This window comes from Palaemon carinicauda, chromosome 5 (assembly GCF_036898095.1).
Source record: "Palaemon carinicauda isolate YSFRI2023 chromosome 5, ASM3689809v2, whole genome shotgun sequence".
NCBI classification, from domain to species: domain Eukaryota; kingdom Metazoa; phylum Arthropoda; class Malacostraca; order Decapoda; family Palaemonidae; genus Palaemon; species Palaemon carinicauda.
The window spans coordinates 89,401,970-89,421,037 of record NC_090729.1 but is presented as its reverse complement, the minus strand read 5'-3'; the positions used below and the strand labels follow the sequence as shown (position 1 = coordinate 89,421,037).

Sequence of the window (19,068 nt, the reverse complement as noted above, 5' to 3'; positions counted from 1 at the left end):
ACATGGAAGAATTGGACATCTTAACAGCTGCAAAAACGCAAATAGTTGAACCAATCAAAGAATGCAAAATAATGAAAAATATGGTTGCTTAGACTCGTGGTCTTCTGCTCTAGCAATGACTGAATGGGGTCCAACACGCGGTCTTGTGACCCCGAGACTGTACTAGTCTCTAAAGCAAATATTATAAGCGGAATCTATACACAAAATCCCACGCACTTAGCCCGATATATGTAAAAGCCAGTTAAACATAAATCAAGTAAAAATTAATCTAAGCTATAAAGGGGGAAAACTAGTGGCCACTTGTTTTACCTACACTCCTTACAGTTATGGCTGTGGAATGGTTTGTTTGCACCCTTGACTGACCCTCCCTTGGAATTCTCGCTTCTTGGTAGATCAGGTTGTGATAACATCAGTTGGTCCTAGCTGTTTCTTACTATCAATGTTTGAGTATTTCTTTATATTGTTTTGTTTATTTTTTTGTTCTTCTTATGTTAATGTTTTATAGCATGATTATCATAAGTTATGTGCTTGTGTTAACGTGTGCATTTATGTTGTTATTCAATGTTGTCTTTCTTTCTGTTACAGATATGGTAGTTTGCTAATGTGTTGAATAAAGCTTGGAAATTATTACCAAGTATTACTTTCATTACAATTTATTCAACACATACTCATCATGGCTAAGTTACTGAAGCCGTCCAGACTGGACATAGATCCCAGCTCGTTCAATGCAGCCAAAGAGTGGAAGCACTGGCATAGAACATTAACTAATTTCATAGAAGAAAGTGGAGATGCTGCATCAGACAAGTTGAGGGCATTAGTGAATTGTGTGTCCTCGAGTGTATATGAACTGATCGAAGACTGTAGTACTTTTGAGAGTGCAATCGCCAAACTGGATAGTGTTTATGTCAAGTTGCCGAATGAGATTTTTGCCAGACATGTTTTGGCAACTCGACGACAGCAGTCAGGAGAACCCATTGATGAATTTCTGCGCGAGTTACATAAACTCAGCAAAGACTGCAACTTCCAGCCAGTCACAGCAGAACAATATTGGCATGAGCTAGTACGTGATGCATTTATCAATGGTATTGCCTCAGTATTTATTTGTCAGTGGCTACTAGAGAATAAGTCACTGAATCTGGAGACTGCACACAGTCAAGCTCTTACGTTGGATCTTGCCCAGCGCATTGCCGACGCATATGCATCGCCACCTGTTCCTCATACTGCTCCTTTAGTTCCAGAGCGGCAGGCGCGGCCCAGCGGTGACCAGCAGCAACATCCAACACAAGAGGGAGGAGAAGGAAGTTCACCTGGAGGTTCAGCTGTTGCCGCTGCCTACTTATCAAAGAGAAAATGTTATTTCTGTGGTAATGCACTTCACAGTACAGGTAGAGTGAGTTGTCCTGCACGTACTGCCACATGCAACAAATGCGGTAAAACAGGCCATTTTGCAAAAGTCTGTAAATCGAAAGTTTCAGGTAGTACCACTACTACATTGTATAATCCCACTTTGCTTACAATAACGGCCACTTATCCAAATAATCTTTCACATGCAGCTACAAACATCACTGTAAATGGCCACTCATTGAAGGCACTAGTTGATTCTTGTAGCTCAGATAGTTTTATACGTGAAAAAGTAGCGCAGAGACTAAAACTGACAGTAGTCCCTGCAAGCTCAGCGGTCTCAATGGCATCAAAATCGTTCAATGCTAGTTCCCCTGGATTTGTCATAGCAGACTTGGTTCACCTTGATCAGAGATATTCCTGTATACAGGTAGGAGTCCTGAAGGATTTGTGTTGTGATGTCATTTTGGGTTATGATTTCCAAAAGCAACACTAGAGCGTGACTTTTCAATATGAAGGGAAAAGACCAAGTTTGAAGATAACTGGCGCCAAACCTGTCTGTGTACTGGCGACAGCTGACATCGATGAACCGTCATCGTTTCCGAACTTACCTCAACAGTGTAAACCCATTACAGTCAAATCCAGACGCTATAGTCAAGATGACCAGCTGTTTGTAAAAGACCAAATTTCACATTTACTATCTGAAGGTGTCGTTGAACTAAGAATATCCCCTTAGAGGGCACATGTTTGAGTAGTCAAAGATCCACTTGACAGGCACAAAAAGAGACTTTGTATTGATTATTCCCAGACCATTAACCAATACACAGAACTAGATGCTTACCCCCTCTCAAGGATAGAGGATTTGGTACATGACCTTGCAAGATATAAGGTGTTTTCCACATTTGACTTGAAGAGTGCATATCACCAAATCAACATTAAAGAGAGTGAGAGGAAGTACACTGCTTTTGAAGGTGCAGGGAAATTGTTTCAATTTTGTAGGATTCCATTTGGTGTGACAAATGGTGTAGCTGCATTCCAAAGAGCTATGGACAAATTAGCTGAGGATGAGAAGCTCAAAGATACTTTTCCATACCTAGACAATATCACTGTAGGTGGAGCAACTCAGGCTGAACATGACGAAAACGTTCAAAAGTTCTTGGAGGTGGTTCGGAAACGGAACCTTACCCTCAATGAAGTGAAATCAGTTATTTCTGTTCCTACAATCAATCTTCTAGGGTATTGTGTCGGGAATAATGTTATAAAGCCTGACCCAGACAGATTACGTCCCCCTCAAGAATTACCGCCTCCCACACATATGGGCTCTCTGCGAAGAGCTCAAGGATTGTTTGCCTATTATGCCAAATGGATCCCTGGTTTTTCTGACATGATCCATCCCTTAGTGAACACAAAAACTTTTCCACTGAGCGAGCCAGCACTAGCTGCTTTCAGTTCTTTAAAAAAACAACTTATGGATGTTTCACTTCGGGCTGTGGATGAGTCTTCCTTTTGTTGTAGAGTGTGATGCTTCGGAAGTTGCTGTCTCCGCAGTCTTGAACCAGGGTGGCCGCCCGGTAGCTTTTATGTCGAGAATTCTCCAGGGTAGCGAGTTGCATTATCCAGCTGTGGAAAAAGAGGCCACAGCTATTATTGAAGCGGTTTGCAAGTGGAGCCATTTCTTAGCGAGACGACATTTTACTAGACAGCAGGAAACGAACTAAAATAAAGAACAACAAGATATAAGAGTGGAGGTTGGAGCTGGCATCCTACAGCTATACTATACAGTATCGTCTGGGGAAACAGAATATTGCACTGGACACCCTGACTCGTGCCTCAATATCAAGTCTCGCTGACACCCATGAGAACCTCTGCCATCCTAGTGTCACTCGCCTTTTGCACTTTGTGTGGATCCAAAAACCTCCCATTTTCAACAGATGGCGTGAAAAGAGTGTGTGCTTCTTGTAGAATTTGTGCACAACAAAAACCAAAATTCCATCGTCCAGGAAAAGGAGTCCTCACAAAGGCCACCCAGCCACTGGAACGTCTTAGCATTGATTTCAAGGGGCCTTTGCCCTCTACCACGTGCAATAAGTACATTCTTATGGTTGTTGACGAGTATTCACGTTTCCCCTTTGCGTTTCCCTGTCCAAACATGCATTCAAAAACAGTGATCAAATGTTTTGAATCTATCTTTATCATTTGTGGAATGCCCAGTTTCATTCATTCAGATCAAGGTGCTTCTTTCATGTCCCAAGAACTGAAACTGTACCTTTCTCAGAAGGGAGTTGCAACCAGCAGAACGACACCTTATCATCCGATGGCCAGGTTGAGAGATACAATGGTATTATTTGGAAATCTATTTGGTTAGTACTCGAAAGTCGTGGCTTGAAGACTCAACACTGGGAGATAGTACTTCCTGAGGTTTTGCACTCAGTTAGGTTGCTCTTATGTACAGCAACCAATGAGACACCTCATGAACGTTTTTCCAGGTTTCAGCGGCGTTCTAGTCTTGGAAGTACATTACCATCATGGCTTTTGAATCCTGGATCCGTACTATTGTGACGGCATGTTAGGTCTAGCAAATATGAACTGTTAACTGAAAAGGTTCAACTCATGGATGCAAATTCAATGTATGCAAATGTCAAATATCCAGACGGTAGAGAATCAACTGTGTCTACCCGTGACTTAGCCCCAAGTCCTGAAGGTGCAACGTCTCCTGTACACCATGTTGAAACATCAGGAGAGATGGAGTCCCCAGATACAACTGAAGTGCAGGATACACAAACTCATGATAGTTCACAAATTCATGATAACCGTGATTTTCATGAATCCAGTGAACCCACTGAGATAAGGAGGTCCACTCGTGTGTCAAGGCCTCCTGATCGCTACGGATGGGATTAAACCAATACATTTGCTTTGATTAAAGTTTAATTTTCTAGGAGGGAAGAATGTGATAATATCAGTTGGTCCTAGCTGTTTCTTACTATAAATGTTTAATTATTTCTTTATATTGTTTTGTTTAGTCTTTTGTTCTTCTTATGTTAATGTTTTATAGCATGATTATCATAAGTTATGTGCTAGTGTTAACGTGTGCATTTATGTTGTTATTCATTGTTGTCTTTCTTTCTGTTACAGATATGGTAGTTTGCTAATGTGTTGAATAAAGCTTGGAAATTATCACCAAGTATTACTTTCATTACACAGGTATTACTGGCACAGTTCCCAGGCTCGTCTTCCCTCTTTTCAGCTGGCAGGACACAAAAACTCCCCGGTCCTTTGTTTGGTGGGAGTCGTGTGGGGGGTGGGGGGGGGGAAGGTTGAGCCAGAGATGTACAGATTGACTGACCAGGTCGGTCAGCCGGTCACAACAGCTGCTCGTGCAAGAATAGGGCGACCCTTAGGTCCCATGGGTTCATCTCAATTCAGCTTCCAAACAAGCGAGGTTCATGGTACGTTAAATAACCCAGTTGAGGTGCCATATCAGGACTTTAGGACAGGGCAATGAAACTTTGTAAGGAGTGAGAAGGAGGCAGGATGTTGTGCAAAATATGAAGAGAAATCTTGTGGCTCTAAGGGAATATACATACATAATAATCCCCTATTCTGGCTTAATAAGAATTTAATAATTTAAATGAGCAATTAGCAATGGGCTTGTACGATGGGCATACATCTTAAAATTAACAGACCTTAATTGGTACTGAGAGATAAAAGCTGCATTTAAGTCTGTAGTATTAAAATTATATTAAAAAACAGTGTAGTAATTTATCTCGACACACATAGTTTGAGAAAAAAACCATCATACACTGGCGTAAGGCTTTGGCCACACTAGGCACGACTAGTTGCCAGGTTAGAAGCCTCCAACCGCTGCAGCTGCCCCCAAGCTATGTTTCATGTTTTAAGAAACCACGGTGATTTCAAGCGTCGTCACCCAATATTACACCAGTTTTCATCAATTCCTGGAGGGGTACGCGCTCATTTGTTCGTTTCCAGCCATGACTAATTAACAATTTATTGAGGAGGTTTTTTGGAGAGCAAAACTAAGTTAAAAAAATGGAAGATATGGCAATCAACTTCAAATGAATGGTAATAGAATAGTGGGTAGGCCTACGTTTTTTTGTGCTTTGCAACCTGTTTAATAACCATTTAATTATATATACATATATATATATATATATATATATATATATATATATATATATATATATATATATATATATATATATATATATATATATATATATATATATATATATATATATATATATACTACCTCATACTTGGGATCAAACCCTAGCCCCTTCTAAAGAAAGGCCAGGTTGCTTCCAACCATGTCACCAGAGACCATAAAAGAAGTCGGAACCTAACTGCTAATCTGCAGTTCAGGATTTACCTGGCCAGACATCAGTCTCATACCAATGAGTTTTCCCTGACTTCCCGGCCCACTAGGTGACACAGTTGATAGTAATTCATTCAAATTACCCCAAATGAGTCAATATGGATGGATATCAACACAATATCGTGCTCAAATAGAAATAAATTTCTACCTCATACTTGGTATCGAACCCTAGCCCTTTCTAATGAAAGGCCAGATCGCTTCCAACCAATCCACCAGAAGCCATAAAAGAAGTCGGAACCTAGCTGCTAATCTGCAGTTCAGGATTTACTTGGTGAGACATCAGTCTCTTATCAGCGAGTTTTCCCCAACTTCCCAGTCCACCAGGTGACACAATTAATAGTAATTCATTCAAATTACCCCTAATGAGTCAATATGGATAGACATCAACACAATATCGCGCTCAAATAGAAATAAATTTCTACCTTGAACTTGGGATTGAACCCTAGCCCTTTCTAATGAAAGGCCAGGTCGATTCCAACCATGCCACCAGAGGCAATAAAAGAAGTCGGAATCTAACTGCTAATCTGCAGTTCAGGATTTACCTGGCCAGACACCAGTCTCTTACCAGTGAGTTTTCCCCGACATCCCAGCCCACCAGGTGACACAATTGATAGTAATTCATTCAAATTACCCCTAATGAGTCAATATGGATAGATATCAACACAATATCGTGCTCAAATAGAAATAAATTTCTACCTCATTTATGGGATCGAACCCTAGCCCTTTCTAATGAAAGGCCAGGTCACTTCCAACCATGCCACCAAAAGCAATAAAAGAAGTCGGAACCTAACTGCTAATCTGCAGTTCAGAATTGACTTGGCAAGACATCAGTCTCTTACTAGCGAGTTTTCTCCGACTTCCTGGCCCACCAGGTGTCACAATTGATAGTAATTCATTCAAATTACCCCTAATAAGTCAATATGGATAAATATCAACAAAATATTGTGCTCAAATAGAAATAAATGTCTACCTCATACTTGGGATCGAACCCTAGCCCCTTCTAATGAAAGGCCAGGTCGCTTCCAACCATGCCACCAAAAGCCATAAAAGAAGTCGGAGCCTAACTGCTAATCTGCAGTTCAGAATTTACCTGGAGAGACATCAGTCTTGTAACAATATGTGAATGTTGTGGTCAGGATTTCGTATGTAATCAGTGTGTGAATATTGTTTGGTACGCTGTCTAAGTTTGTAAATGATATCTGTTGTTTATGTTTGGGTAAGTCACGTGACCCACACAGTCTTCCGCATTCTCCCCCGCTCTACACATGTTGGCTCGGCAATGCTGTATAACTTGTTGTTTAACTTGTATAATAAACTAAGGTTAATTACCCTCAGCTTATCAATCAGAACCCATAACATGGTGTCAGGAGTGGTTCTTATTTACATATAAGCTGGATTAAAGAAGAAATGAGGGTAAGTGACAACTTACAAGTTACAGACCAGTTTTTTGATGTCCTAGGCTACGCCTTTTGCCGACGTGCATAATTTTTCCCAATGGGATAAGTTTTTTTTTCTCATCATAATTAAGGTAGTTTTGTACCATAAAGATGAATGTACAGCTAACTCCACCGAGTCCTATGGACTTTAGTGCAAGTACTAATGTAGCCCTCAAATGGAAGAAATTTAAAGAAGCTTTTATTAACTATGAAATTGCCATAGGCTTAGATAATGAAGCTGACAGACGAAGGGTAGCAACATTCTTGCATGTTATAGGAGAATTAGGGGTTGAGAAATATAATACACTGTCTTGGGATGCAGATGGAGATAGATATAAGATAGATAAAGTATTAAGGAAATTTGATGCAGAATGCAGTCCCAGATCAAATATAATCATGGAAAGATACAAATTTCTCAAGCGGAAACAAGAATCTAATGAAAGTTGTGACCAATTCATAACTCAGTTAAGAATTCTATGCAAAACTTGCAATTATGATAATGAAGAAGACATGATCAGGGATCAATTCATCCTCAATTTACATGATGATAAGGCTAGGGAGAAATTACTGGATCGTGTGCAGATGGATACAAAGCCAATGACCTTGGAAAGGGCTGTGAATTTTGTAAAAAATTATGAAATGCGAATTCAGCAAAAGCAGCAGATGACTAGTAGCAATACTGAAGAAGAGGAAGTTAATGTCGTGTGGAAGAAGAAAAATAAGTACACAAATCCTCAAATTAAGCCTAAGTACAATTGTGCCAAGGAAATAAAAGATTGCAGGTATTGTGGCAGGACTCATAAAATTAGGATGTGCCCAGCATATGGTCAAGTGTGTGCCAAATGTAAGAGAAAGAATCATTATGCTAAACAGTGTAATACTAATTGGAACTCTGTAAAAGTGAAAACTTGTGAAGAGAATGAGGACAGCGATAGTGACCTTCAGCAAATTAGCACAATAAATGAATCGATATGAAACATTTCTATGTCTCATGAAAGAAAGTAGTATGTAACCATGACTGTAAATCAGCAAGAAATAAATTTTCAGATTGATTCCGGTGCTACGTGCAATGTTTTGAGTGTTAGAGAATTGAAGCGTTTGATTAGCAATGATAAGTTAGATATTGGTGATAGCATCAAACTGAAAGTGTTTGATAATAAAACAAACAAGACTATTGGAATTAAAACTCTAATGTGTGAAAGGAAAGGAAAGCAGTATAAACTTAATTTCTATGTAGTGAAGGAAAATGTTTCTTCTGTAATAGGTTATGAGGATGGATATAGACTGAAATTGATCAAAATTCTTGTGAATGATAACCCAAGTGCTAAGCAAGAAATAAATGAGGTTTCTCCGAAAGTGTTAGATAAAAACAAGATTATTTCTGATTTTCCTGATTTATTCGAAGGATTGGGGGAATTAGGACCTCCATGTAAGATAAATTGATGATACAGTGTCACCAGTGATCCATGCTCCAAGAAAAGTTCCTTTTGCCCTTAAGAGAAAATTGAAGCAGCAGTTAAGTAGTATGGAAGGTACCATTATTGAAAAGGTCTCGGAACCTACAAATTGGGTTTCTAGCATGGTTTTAGTAACAAAACCTAATTCAGATTTAAGGATTTGTTTAGATCCTACAGATCTGAACAAAGCTATCAGGAGACCCCATTATCCACTTCCAACAATTGAGGAAATTTTACCAAGATTGGGTAAAGCTAAAATATTTTCAGTACTTGATGCAAAGAACGGATTTTGGCAGAGTCAAGTTATTTGACTACATTTAATATGCCTTTTGGTAGGTATAGATGGAAGAGAATGCCTTTTAGTATATCATCGGCACCAGAAGAGTACCAGAGACAAATGCATGATGCCTTACATAATTTAGATGGCATAGAAGTAATAGCAGACGATATCCTAGTTTATGGCAAAGGAAATACTGATCAGGAAACTTTGGAAAACCATGATAAGAACCTATTAGCGTTACTACAAAGATGCCGAAAAGAAAACATCAAGTTAAATCAAGAGAAGATGAAATTACATGTGACTGAATTTAAGTACATTGGACATTTGCTAACAAAGGATGGTGTTTGTCCAGATCCAAAGAAAATTGAAGCTATTAATTGTCTAAAAGTGCCAAGTGATGTTAAATCATTGAAAAGATTTCTAGGGATGGTTAATTATCTTTCAAAGTTTTTACCAAGGTTGTCAGAAGTAACTCAACCATTAAGAAATCTGGAAAAGAAAAATGTTGAATGGCAGTAGAACTCTTCTCGTGATGAAGCATTCTCCAAGATTAAGAAACTAATTGTTGAAGCTCCTTGCTTGAAATATTTTGACAGTAATTGTAATGTGTCTTTACAGTGTGATGCTTCAATGTCAGGATTAGGTGCTGTCCTAATGCAAAACGGTCACCCAGTGGCTTATGCTTCTAAATCGTTAACTGAAACAGAACAGCGATATGCTCAAATAGAAAAAGAGATGTTAGCCATTGTTTTTGCAGTGTTACGTTTTGATCAATACCTTTATGGCAAAGATGTTATTGTAGAAACTGATCACAAACCTTTGGAAAGTATTTTTAAGAAACCATTAATGAAATGTCCCAAGAGGTTACAAAGTATGTTATTGCAATTGCAGAAGTTCAATTTGAGTGTTAAGTATAAACCAGGTAGTAAAATGTATATAGCAGATACATTGAGTAGAGATTTCTTGTCGAATACATTTTCAGGTGCTGATAAATCTGATGTAATTGCATTATTTGAAGAGGTTGGTAATGTAAATATGACAGAACATGTTGCTGTGACAAATGAAAGACTTGAGGATATTAGACAAAAGACAATAAGTGATATTGCATTGCAAACATTAAAAGAAACAATTCTAAAAGGTTGGCCCACTCATTGTATAGAGGTTCCTGAAACCATAAGATCTTTTTTTTAAATTTAGGGATGAACTTACTATTGATAATGATATAATATTTAGAGGTAATTGCATTGTAGTCCCATCATGTTTAAGGTCTTACATGCTGAAACAAATTCATTATGCTCACAATGGGATTGAAGCTACTGTTAGATATGGTAGAGATATATTGTTCTGGCCTGGCATGAGTGCAGATATAAAGAATTATGTTTCTTCTTGTGTGGTGTGTAATAAGTATGGTAGTAAACAAACCAAGGAATCCTTAAATTCACATGATTTTCCTTCTAGGCCTTGGTCTAAAATTGGAATGGATATTTTTAGTGTTGGCAATTGTAACTATTTGATTTTGGTAGATTATTATTCATCATATTTTGAGACAAATTCATTGGAAAATATGTTAGCATCAAATGTTGTAAGCAAGTTAAGGAGTAATTTTTCACGCTATGGTATACCAGACATTGTAGTACAATTTACAACAAGTGAATTTCAAACTTTTGTAAAGAAATGGTAATTTAAACATGTAAAATCATACCCTTACTACCACCAGTTAAATGGCAAAGCTGAAAATGCAGTAAAAATAATGAAACAGTTGTTCACAAAATCAAAGGAGGATGGCCATGTTCCTTTATTAGCAGTTCTTGAATGGAGAAACACTCCAACTGAGGGATTTAACTCTTCACCTGCTCAAAGATTTTTTGGTAGAAGAACTAAAAGTCAATTACCTATAACAGAAAATTTACTTAAACCCAAGATTGTTGATGGGGTACCAGAAGTTCAAACTAAAAAATTGGTTAGGCAAGCTAAATATTATAACAGATCATGAAAGAATTTAGTCTCATTAAAACCAGGTGATGTCATCCGTGTACAACCAGTTCCAGGAAAAAAGGAATGGAAGAAAGGTAAGGTAATAAAAGAGGTTGCAAAAAGGAAATACAAAATAGAAATAGAAGGCAAAGTATATTTTAGAAATCGTAAATTTTTGAGAAAGACATCAGAGACAGTAACTGATAATTATATTGATTCTGATATTGAAATTGAAAATGATGTAAATACGAATGATGTTGCAAATAAATCTTTTATAATTCCTGAAGCTGATAACTTAGAATCACAAAGAACCAGAAGTGGTCGTGTTGTAAGGAAACCTCAATATCTTGAGGATTATTTGTGATAAATTTAAAGAGCCAATTAGGTATGTAGGATTAAATGTATGTTGCAGGGACCATTTATGTAGAAGAAAAGTTCTTCCAAGATTTTGTTGAGAAAATGTAAAAGAAGGGAGATGTAACAATATGTGAATGTTGTGGTCAGGATTTCGTATGTAATCAGTGTATGAATATTGTTTGGTACGCTGTCTAAGTTTGTAAATTATATCTGTTGTTTATGTTTGGGTTAGTCACGTGACCACACAGTCTTCCGCATTCTCCCCCGCTCTACACATGTTGGCTCGGCAATGCTGTATAACTTGTTGTTTAACTTGTATAATAAACTAAGGTTAATTACCCTCAGCTTATCAATCAGAACCCATAACAAGTCTCTTACCAGCGAGTTTTCCCTGACTTCCTGGCCCACCAGGTTACACAAGGGACTAGGGTTCGATCCCTAGCATGAGGTAGAAATTTATTTCTATTTGAGCACTATAATGTGTTGATATTTATCCTTATTGACTCATTAGGGGTAATTTGAATGAATTACTATCAATTGTGTCACCTGGTGGGCCGGAAAGTCAGGGAAAACTCGCTGGTAAGAGACTGATGTCTTGCCAAGTAAATCCTGAACTGCAGATTAGCAGTTAGGTTCCGACTTCTTTTATGACTTCTGGTGGTGTGGTGAAAAAAAAATGATGGATAAAGTGGACTGTATACTTAATGTTGTTACTAACTATAAAGCCACTACAAAAGTCTTTTCGTAACAACTACCACTGCCCAATTTACGGCTTCTAAGGAATAACGGGAGATTTCTCTCCCCCAATAAACCATTAATTAGTATAACCGATATTCAATAGTACTACAGTCATATAACTCTCAACAATAGGACTACACTCTAAGTCCTTTCATCTACTGAGCAGTTCCTACTGACATGAACTCAGCTCATAAGTTTCAATAAGATACACCGAGACAAGTTTGTTCTCTCTCTCTCTCTCTCTCTCTCTCTCTCTCTCTCTCTCTCTCTCTCTCTCTCTCTCTCTCTCTCTCTCTCGCAAGTGCTCACGGGTAGATTTTCCGACCTTAGAGGACCTCAGTTTGTAGTCTCGTTTTCTATAAGTTGCACAAACTTCTTAGTATGAACACCTTGATGTTAAATAAGTATCAGATCAATTCCTAATTACCAACTATCCATTAAAACAACAATATAAATCAATGGAGGATATAGAAACACAATTGTTAAATTCTAGGAAAACTTACTTTAATAGCTAGAAGTTAAATTTTACATAAATGAGTGATTATGCAAGAAAAACTCAAGGAATTTATAAGTGAATGGCACTTTAACAAAATTACGACAAAGTTAAAGGAATAAGGGTAAATCACCACTTCTAGTCTTATACACACACACAACCACCACCACCACGACACTCGATAGCAGATCAGCTCAAAGTTTGAGCCTAAGGCCCTGAGCAAAAGCTGTCTCCTTCGTCGTGCATTCAGATTTTATACGAGGAAAGGAGACAAGTTATACCATTACAAAGTATGTAAGACTAGGCCTACCTACAAGATTTACATTAACACAAAAAACTTTGAAGAAAATTCAAAGCTCAACATAAAAAAAAAAAAATCAAAACACACAGTAGGTAATTTTAAACACATTTTTTAAATGTAATTAGCTGGTTGGTGGTGTGTGACAAATATGATCATAGGTAAGAGTCACGCCCATACATCTATGGAGGAGCGCGAACTAGGTGAATCATAGGGCGAACACTGCCCTCGTTGTCCTCAACTAATGGATTCTCTGGCGAGATGTAAACAAGTTAGTACCACCTCCAACAACTACCACACGCTGCACAACACATTCGCTAGAAGTACATAAAAGAATATTATCAAAACTGAAACATCTATTAACGTTTTGTAAGCATAAGTAAAATGCGACATACTAAAACCATAGTCATGCATGATACAAACAATAATGTAAGAGTGTCATTCTCTCGTAAGATGTGGTTCTTTAACTCTTATCATAATATGCAACAAAAAACATATTTCTACAAAATACAAAGACATGCAAATTTCGGTTTTATGAATAAAGACACAAATGCAATAACATAATTCCTGTTTGCCAATTACCCAACAAACGAAAATTCACAATAATAAATCAATTAATAAGCTGTATGAACACGCAATACTAATAACCTTACAGTAAGAGGAAGATTATGGTTATACAGATGCATACACAAAAATTTTATGTTGAATTGTTGTGAGAGGAATTTCTCACACCCTCCCCCACAAAAGAAGAAGAAGAATCTTACATCACATTTATAGTGCCTTACAAAGCTCCCTTTCAAATCAACTGTTTCCTGTGTTCATCAGCTTCAACAGCAGCTCTTCTCATAGGACGACGATCACACATCATCTGTAATGGTGGGGCATCTGGTGTTTCATCATTCGCGACACTCTCCAATTCATCTCCTACGTCCGGGGATTCGGCCTCACCTTCTTCATCTTGTTTGTTATCTGTTGACGACGTCTCTGTTACATTACGTTCAAGTGGAATGACTTGATTCAGTGGCCTCGTAAAATTTCCACTTTCCGTTCTTATCTCAACTGTCCTTATGACATTATCAGGTCCTGCATGGAGTTGGTCGATAATTCCCAAAGTGTACTTGTATATCTTACAGTTCTTATTAACTATAAGAACTGATGTTTGACAACTCGACGTTCCTGTGTCTTTCCCTAAGAGAAGACAAATAATCATGTAGCCACAATTTCTCAAACTTCCTTATCATCTCACACAATTTGGCATAGTTCTCCCTCAAATCAACGTTCTCATGGTAAGATAAGTCGACGAGCTTGTTCAGAGGAGGAGCTATTGTAATGTTTCTGCCATATAAGAGTTTCGCAGGAGTGAGTGCATCATCAGCGTTATCTTCATTGACATATGTTAGGGGCCTGTTATTGATGATGTTTTCAGCTTCGGCTGCGATGGTAGTGAGTTCTGTGAATGAAACTCTCTTTTTAAACAAGGCCCTGTGTAAACAGCTTTTCACTACCCCGATCAGTCTCTCATAAAAATCTCCTTTCCATGAGGCTCTGGGGGTAATGAATTTCCACTCTAAATTACTATCAGTAAGGTAATTTCTTACTTCTGGCTCTTCACTGATTTCCCTTAAAAACTTACTTGGTGCAATGAAGTTTGGTGCGTTGTCACTTATTAAAAGGTTTGAAAGTCTGTTTTGCTGCGAATTGCCTAAAGACAAGAATGAATTCTCGTGCATTCATGGACTTGCACACATACAAGGCAACCGCTCTTGAAGTAGCGCATGTAAATAACAAGACATACGCCTTCTCATTTTCAGCTTCACTCTCAGATACATTAATGTTTCCCGTATAGTCCACGCCAACACAGGAAAACGGTACTTCATGATTAATTCGCTCTCCTGGTACACTTAGGGGTTGATTCTGCACTTTCTTACACAGAAGATATGCTTTCAAAATCTTCTTCACTGATTGGCGAATTTTTCCTGCCCAAAACTGCTGTTGCAGAATGATCACTAATGTGTTTATGTTCCAGTGTAGGTTAAGTACGTGGTAATGTAACACTATAAGTGGCCATAAGGGGTGTCGACTAGCGACGTACACTGGATGCTTAGCAGATTCTGACAAATCTGTATTTTGAATTCTCCCTTGACACCTAATGACACCACTTTCATCTACATAAAGACCCAACTGTCTGATAAGATTCCTCAACTCAGAGGGAACACTAGAATTTTCTTTTAAACCATTGTTCAATGCATAATACAGTGTTGGGAAAGCTTGACGTTGCATAATCCTGATTAACACGAGTAAATTATTCATTTCCTGGAATGTCTCAGGAAATATTCTTCTCCCAAACCTAATTAATCTGCCAACAATTCTCAATGCATGTTTCAATGAAGAAAATTCTGAACAATTAAACGTAATCACATCATCATCGGGAACTCTCAAACTTGGTTCTGCAAGTATTTCATTTACATTAACAAACTCTCTGTAAACTACATCTTCTTGTTCTGGGAATTGATTTTGGTGAATGATCCAAGTGGGACCATGAAACCACAAAACTGACTTACCCAAAAGAGACATTGAAATACCTCGTGTAACTAAATCAGCAGGATTTTCCTCGGTACAAACATAAAAGAGTCTTATGTTATGATTGGACTTCAAGTTCTTGATTTCCTTTGCTCTGTTAATTACAAACACTTCTTTAGATTTATCATGAAACACCCAACTCAAAGCAACCTTAGAATCACTCCAAACTGTGCAATCTGAAATCTTATCCCCAAAAATCTCTAACAAATGAACAGCTAGGCGTGTGCCTATAGTTAAAGCAAGTAATTCTTGACATGGAGTAGTGAGTGGAGGGCTCGTGGCTACTCGAGACTTGCTAATTAGCAAATGACTCGTCTATTTACTGCTATCAACATATGCGCAGGCACTATAAGCCACCTGAAAGGCATCAACAAACACATGCAAGCTAGATTTACCTCCATTAAAGCAAGATCTAGGGACTTTGATCTCCTCAGTGATTTTGAGTTGGCTTAATAATTCATCAAACTCTTTCTTCAAATCAATCCTCAGATCGCAACCCCAGATCTACATTCAGGAGATGGAATTGATACAAAGAGAGTGGCATCATCTGCATATGTAACAAGCTTGTTTTCTAGACCAAACCACGTGTCATGTGTAGGCCTATATAGTATGAAAAGTATTAGGCCAAGAACACTACCCTGAGGAACACCAGATATCACATTCCTTTACTCACTATGGTGCCCATCAACAACAACTCTTTGCGATCTATTATTTAAAAATTCAGTAATGATGTTGAGAAACGACCCACCCACTCCCAATTGTGTGAATTTGAAAACAAGGGCCCCATGATTAACAAGGTCTAAGGCAGCACTAAAATCAAGGCCAATCATACGAATTTCCTGACTAAAATCAAGGGATTTCTGTATAGAATTGGAGATTGTAAGAAGGGCATCACATGCTCCAAGGCCTTTACGAAAACCAAATTACAAACTATGGAACAGATGATTACCTTCAGCAACCCTATTAGGATGTTTTGCCGAAAGACGTTCAAAAACTAGATAATATGGGAGTTATGGAAATTGGGCAGTAATCAGTGGGACTTGAGCTACCATAAAATGAATTTTGAAGTGAAGCGAAAAATCTATTTTTGGGTGAGATGGCCATGTCGTCCTGATGAAAGTTCCTTTAAGTAGCTTCCTAAGGGATATATGTGCTACAGTGATATTCCCAGAGAATTTTACCTTTAGGTATCCAGAATTCTAACTCCTGGCGTGAATATCCTTAAATTTTCTCTCAAGGATATAGCATAATATCAGGGGACGTATTCCTGACACGCCATATAGCAATCTGCTCCCCTAATAGCGTTTATGCTTCGAGGGGGGTGTGGCAGAATAGAAGGGTAGCCGTATCAAGCTTACCCCCGTTCTCGTACTACTATTGAGTATGACAACAGCGCCATCTCCAAGATGGCGGACATTCCTTGTAGCATTAAGCATGGTGATACAGATACAATACTTCGGGAGGGATACTGTGAAGATCTTTCCTTTTTAGAAAAGATGGGTGGGTCCATCAGGATGACATGGCCATCTCACCCAAAAATAGATTTTTCGCTTCACTTCAAAATCCGTTTTTTGGGCTCAAGCCATGTCGTCCTGATGGAAGCATACCAGAGTATTAGTGTATCTGTGGATTTTCATCAGTGCCTTAACCTTGGGACAACATTTCTATGGTCATGTGGACCAAATGAGACAAATGACGTCATCATTACCCGTCATCATCACTAATCATAAACGATGTTAGTGCTTCCTGCCCCCTACAGGGAAGAGTCATTCTAGACAGTAGAAAAGGGGTCTCAAGGTTATCATATATTGTATGAACAAACATAAGTATACACTGAATATACAAACAGTCTCATAGTTTGTATATATTGCCGAATCAATATCAGTGTCTCTTATATCTATTGTTTGTGAGCATACAACTATATGAAGAATACTTAGTTTAGTAAGTCAAAGAACTTTGGCATTTTATAGATGCAATTGTCGTGCGAATTCGGACGCAATACATTCTAATAGACATTTATTCCTAATAAATGACTAAATGAGTTAACTAGTAAAACGAATGTAGCATGACAATGAAATTATACACGTAACGAATACAGAGACTATATTTCTTTCTTGAAAGGGAAAGAAATTATGAGTGCCACTCTCAGATTGAAGAAAAATTTCTATGATAAAATTTCTCTTCATGATCTCTGTACCGGTTACATTCTATCAACACTGTGTACTACGAACATACGGCACTAGTGCTATCTGTATAATTCCACACCTTCGATTTTGAACAGAATTAATGTCACCATGGTAACACTCATTTAAAGGAGGTCACCCTAAAAGTGATGACCTCTTCTCCCTTTAATTGACAGTCCCAGTCAATTAGCTGTTTATCGCAGAATTAAACGGCAGGTTTTAAAACACCACCTGCCGCCACCACATAATGCTTCAGTTCATGGACCTGCTTAGCATAGTGTTTTTGGGGTCAGGCCATATCGTCCTGATGGAAGTTCCTTCATAGTAGCTTCCTAGGTTATATCTAATTACAGTGATATATCCCAGAGAATTTTACTAAAGGTATCCAGAATTCTAACTCCTGGCGCGAATATCCCTTACTTTTGTCTTTAGGGATATCGCATAAGATCAGAAGACATATTCTTGACACTCCACATTGCTATCTACACCCCAAATAGCGTTTACGCTTCGAGAGGGGAAAGTGGCAAGAATTGTAGGAGGGCCGTTATAAGGCAACGCTCCTACTTGTCCTGTTGTCGAGCACCAGCACGACGCCGTGTCCCGGTGCCATCTTGTCATTCTTTCTCTAGTAGCGTACCTAGCTCGGTGTTATTCCTCATGCCTCTCGCTATTTTGGAGTTTATTACTGCTATGATGCTTTCTCCAGCCTCATCTGCCTCTGGAAAGTTGAGTATTGTTGGGTTTGCAATAAGACAACGTCCTGGTGACCACACTTTATTGCAAGATACTCAAGAGCCGACTGACTCGCAACAGCGTATGCAGATGCATGCTCGGCAGCGCATGGCCGAAAAACATATCGTACATCCCCCCCTCAAGATTATACTTATACATGGCAAAAAAAAAATGAAAGTGGGAAATACCGGAACATATCGTACATCCCCCCTCAAGAACATACTTATACATGGCAAAAATGAAAGGGGGAAATGTCACTAAATCAATGAGATATGAGAGAAGAAAGAAAAAAAAAATTAAAGCTAACTTTTCTATACATACACGCAAACAAAATAAATACATAAATTCTCTGGAAAAAATATCAGTTCCTGATGTAATTACATACAACAGATATTAACATCATTCTGCAAAGTCTTTGAGCCACTTGGGTCTACCGGCGGCCCTTCTCGGCCTACTAACGACGTTGGGCTCCTGTATGGGGTGTGTTACCTGTTCTGTTGGGGTATGGCTTGCGGAGGTCCCGTGCTGAGACACGGGCGTGCCAGAGGGCGGAGCGATGACTCTCAGGTGTCATCTATTCCTTTTTGATAGCTTGCCGCTCCCGTTGAGCTTGACGGTGTACTGACAATGGGGCTTTCTTTCCGTTACTATGCCCGTTCTATCCCACTGCTTGGTAGCTTGGTTTTGTATGCGTACATGGGTACCTAGTTCGATGGGCGGCAGTCTTCTGGTAGTGCCAGGGATGCGCATCAACTCCTGCGACCTGGCCACTTGTAACTCCCTTTGACGTATCGTCTGCCTCCAAT

The 19,068-nt window shown here is 38.6% G+C and overlaps 2 protein-coding genes across 2 annotated transcripts; one reads left to right on the top strand and one right to left on the bottom strand.

Annotated features, from left to right (window-relative positions):
- Positions 1-673: 673 nt before the first annotated feature.
- On the top strand, positions 674-2,863 carry LOC137641020 (uncharacterized). The gene is made up of 2 exons (XM_068373470.1): positions 674-1,771; positions 2,150-2,863. Exons 1-2 carry the CDS (start codon positions 674-676, stop codon positions 2,861-2,863), a joined length of 1,812 nt encoding a protein of 603 aa, XP_068229571.1.
- Positions 2,864-13,563: 10,700 nt separating this feature from the next.
- LOC137641019 (uncharacterized) lies at positions 13,564-16,746 on the bottom strand. The gene is made up of 4 exons (XM_068373469.1): positions 16,706-16,746; positions 14,563-15,642; positions 14,014-14,312; positions 13,564-13,955 (listed from the first exon to the last, which is right to left on the bottom strand). The coding sequence occupies exons 1-4, from the start codon at positions 16,744-16,746 to the stop codon at positions 13,564-13,566; spliced, it is 1,812 nt and encodes a 603-aa protein (XP_068229570.1).
- Positions 16,747-19,068: the final 2,322 nt, after the last annotated feature.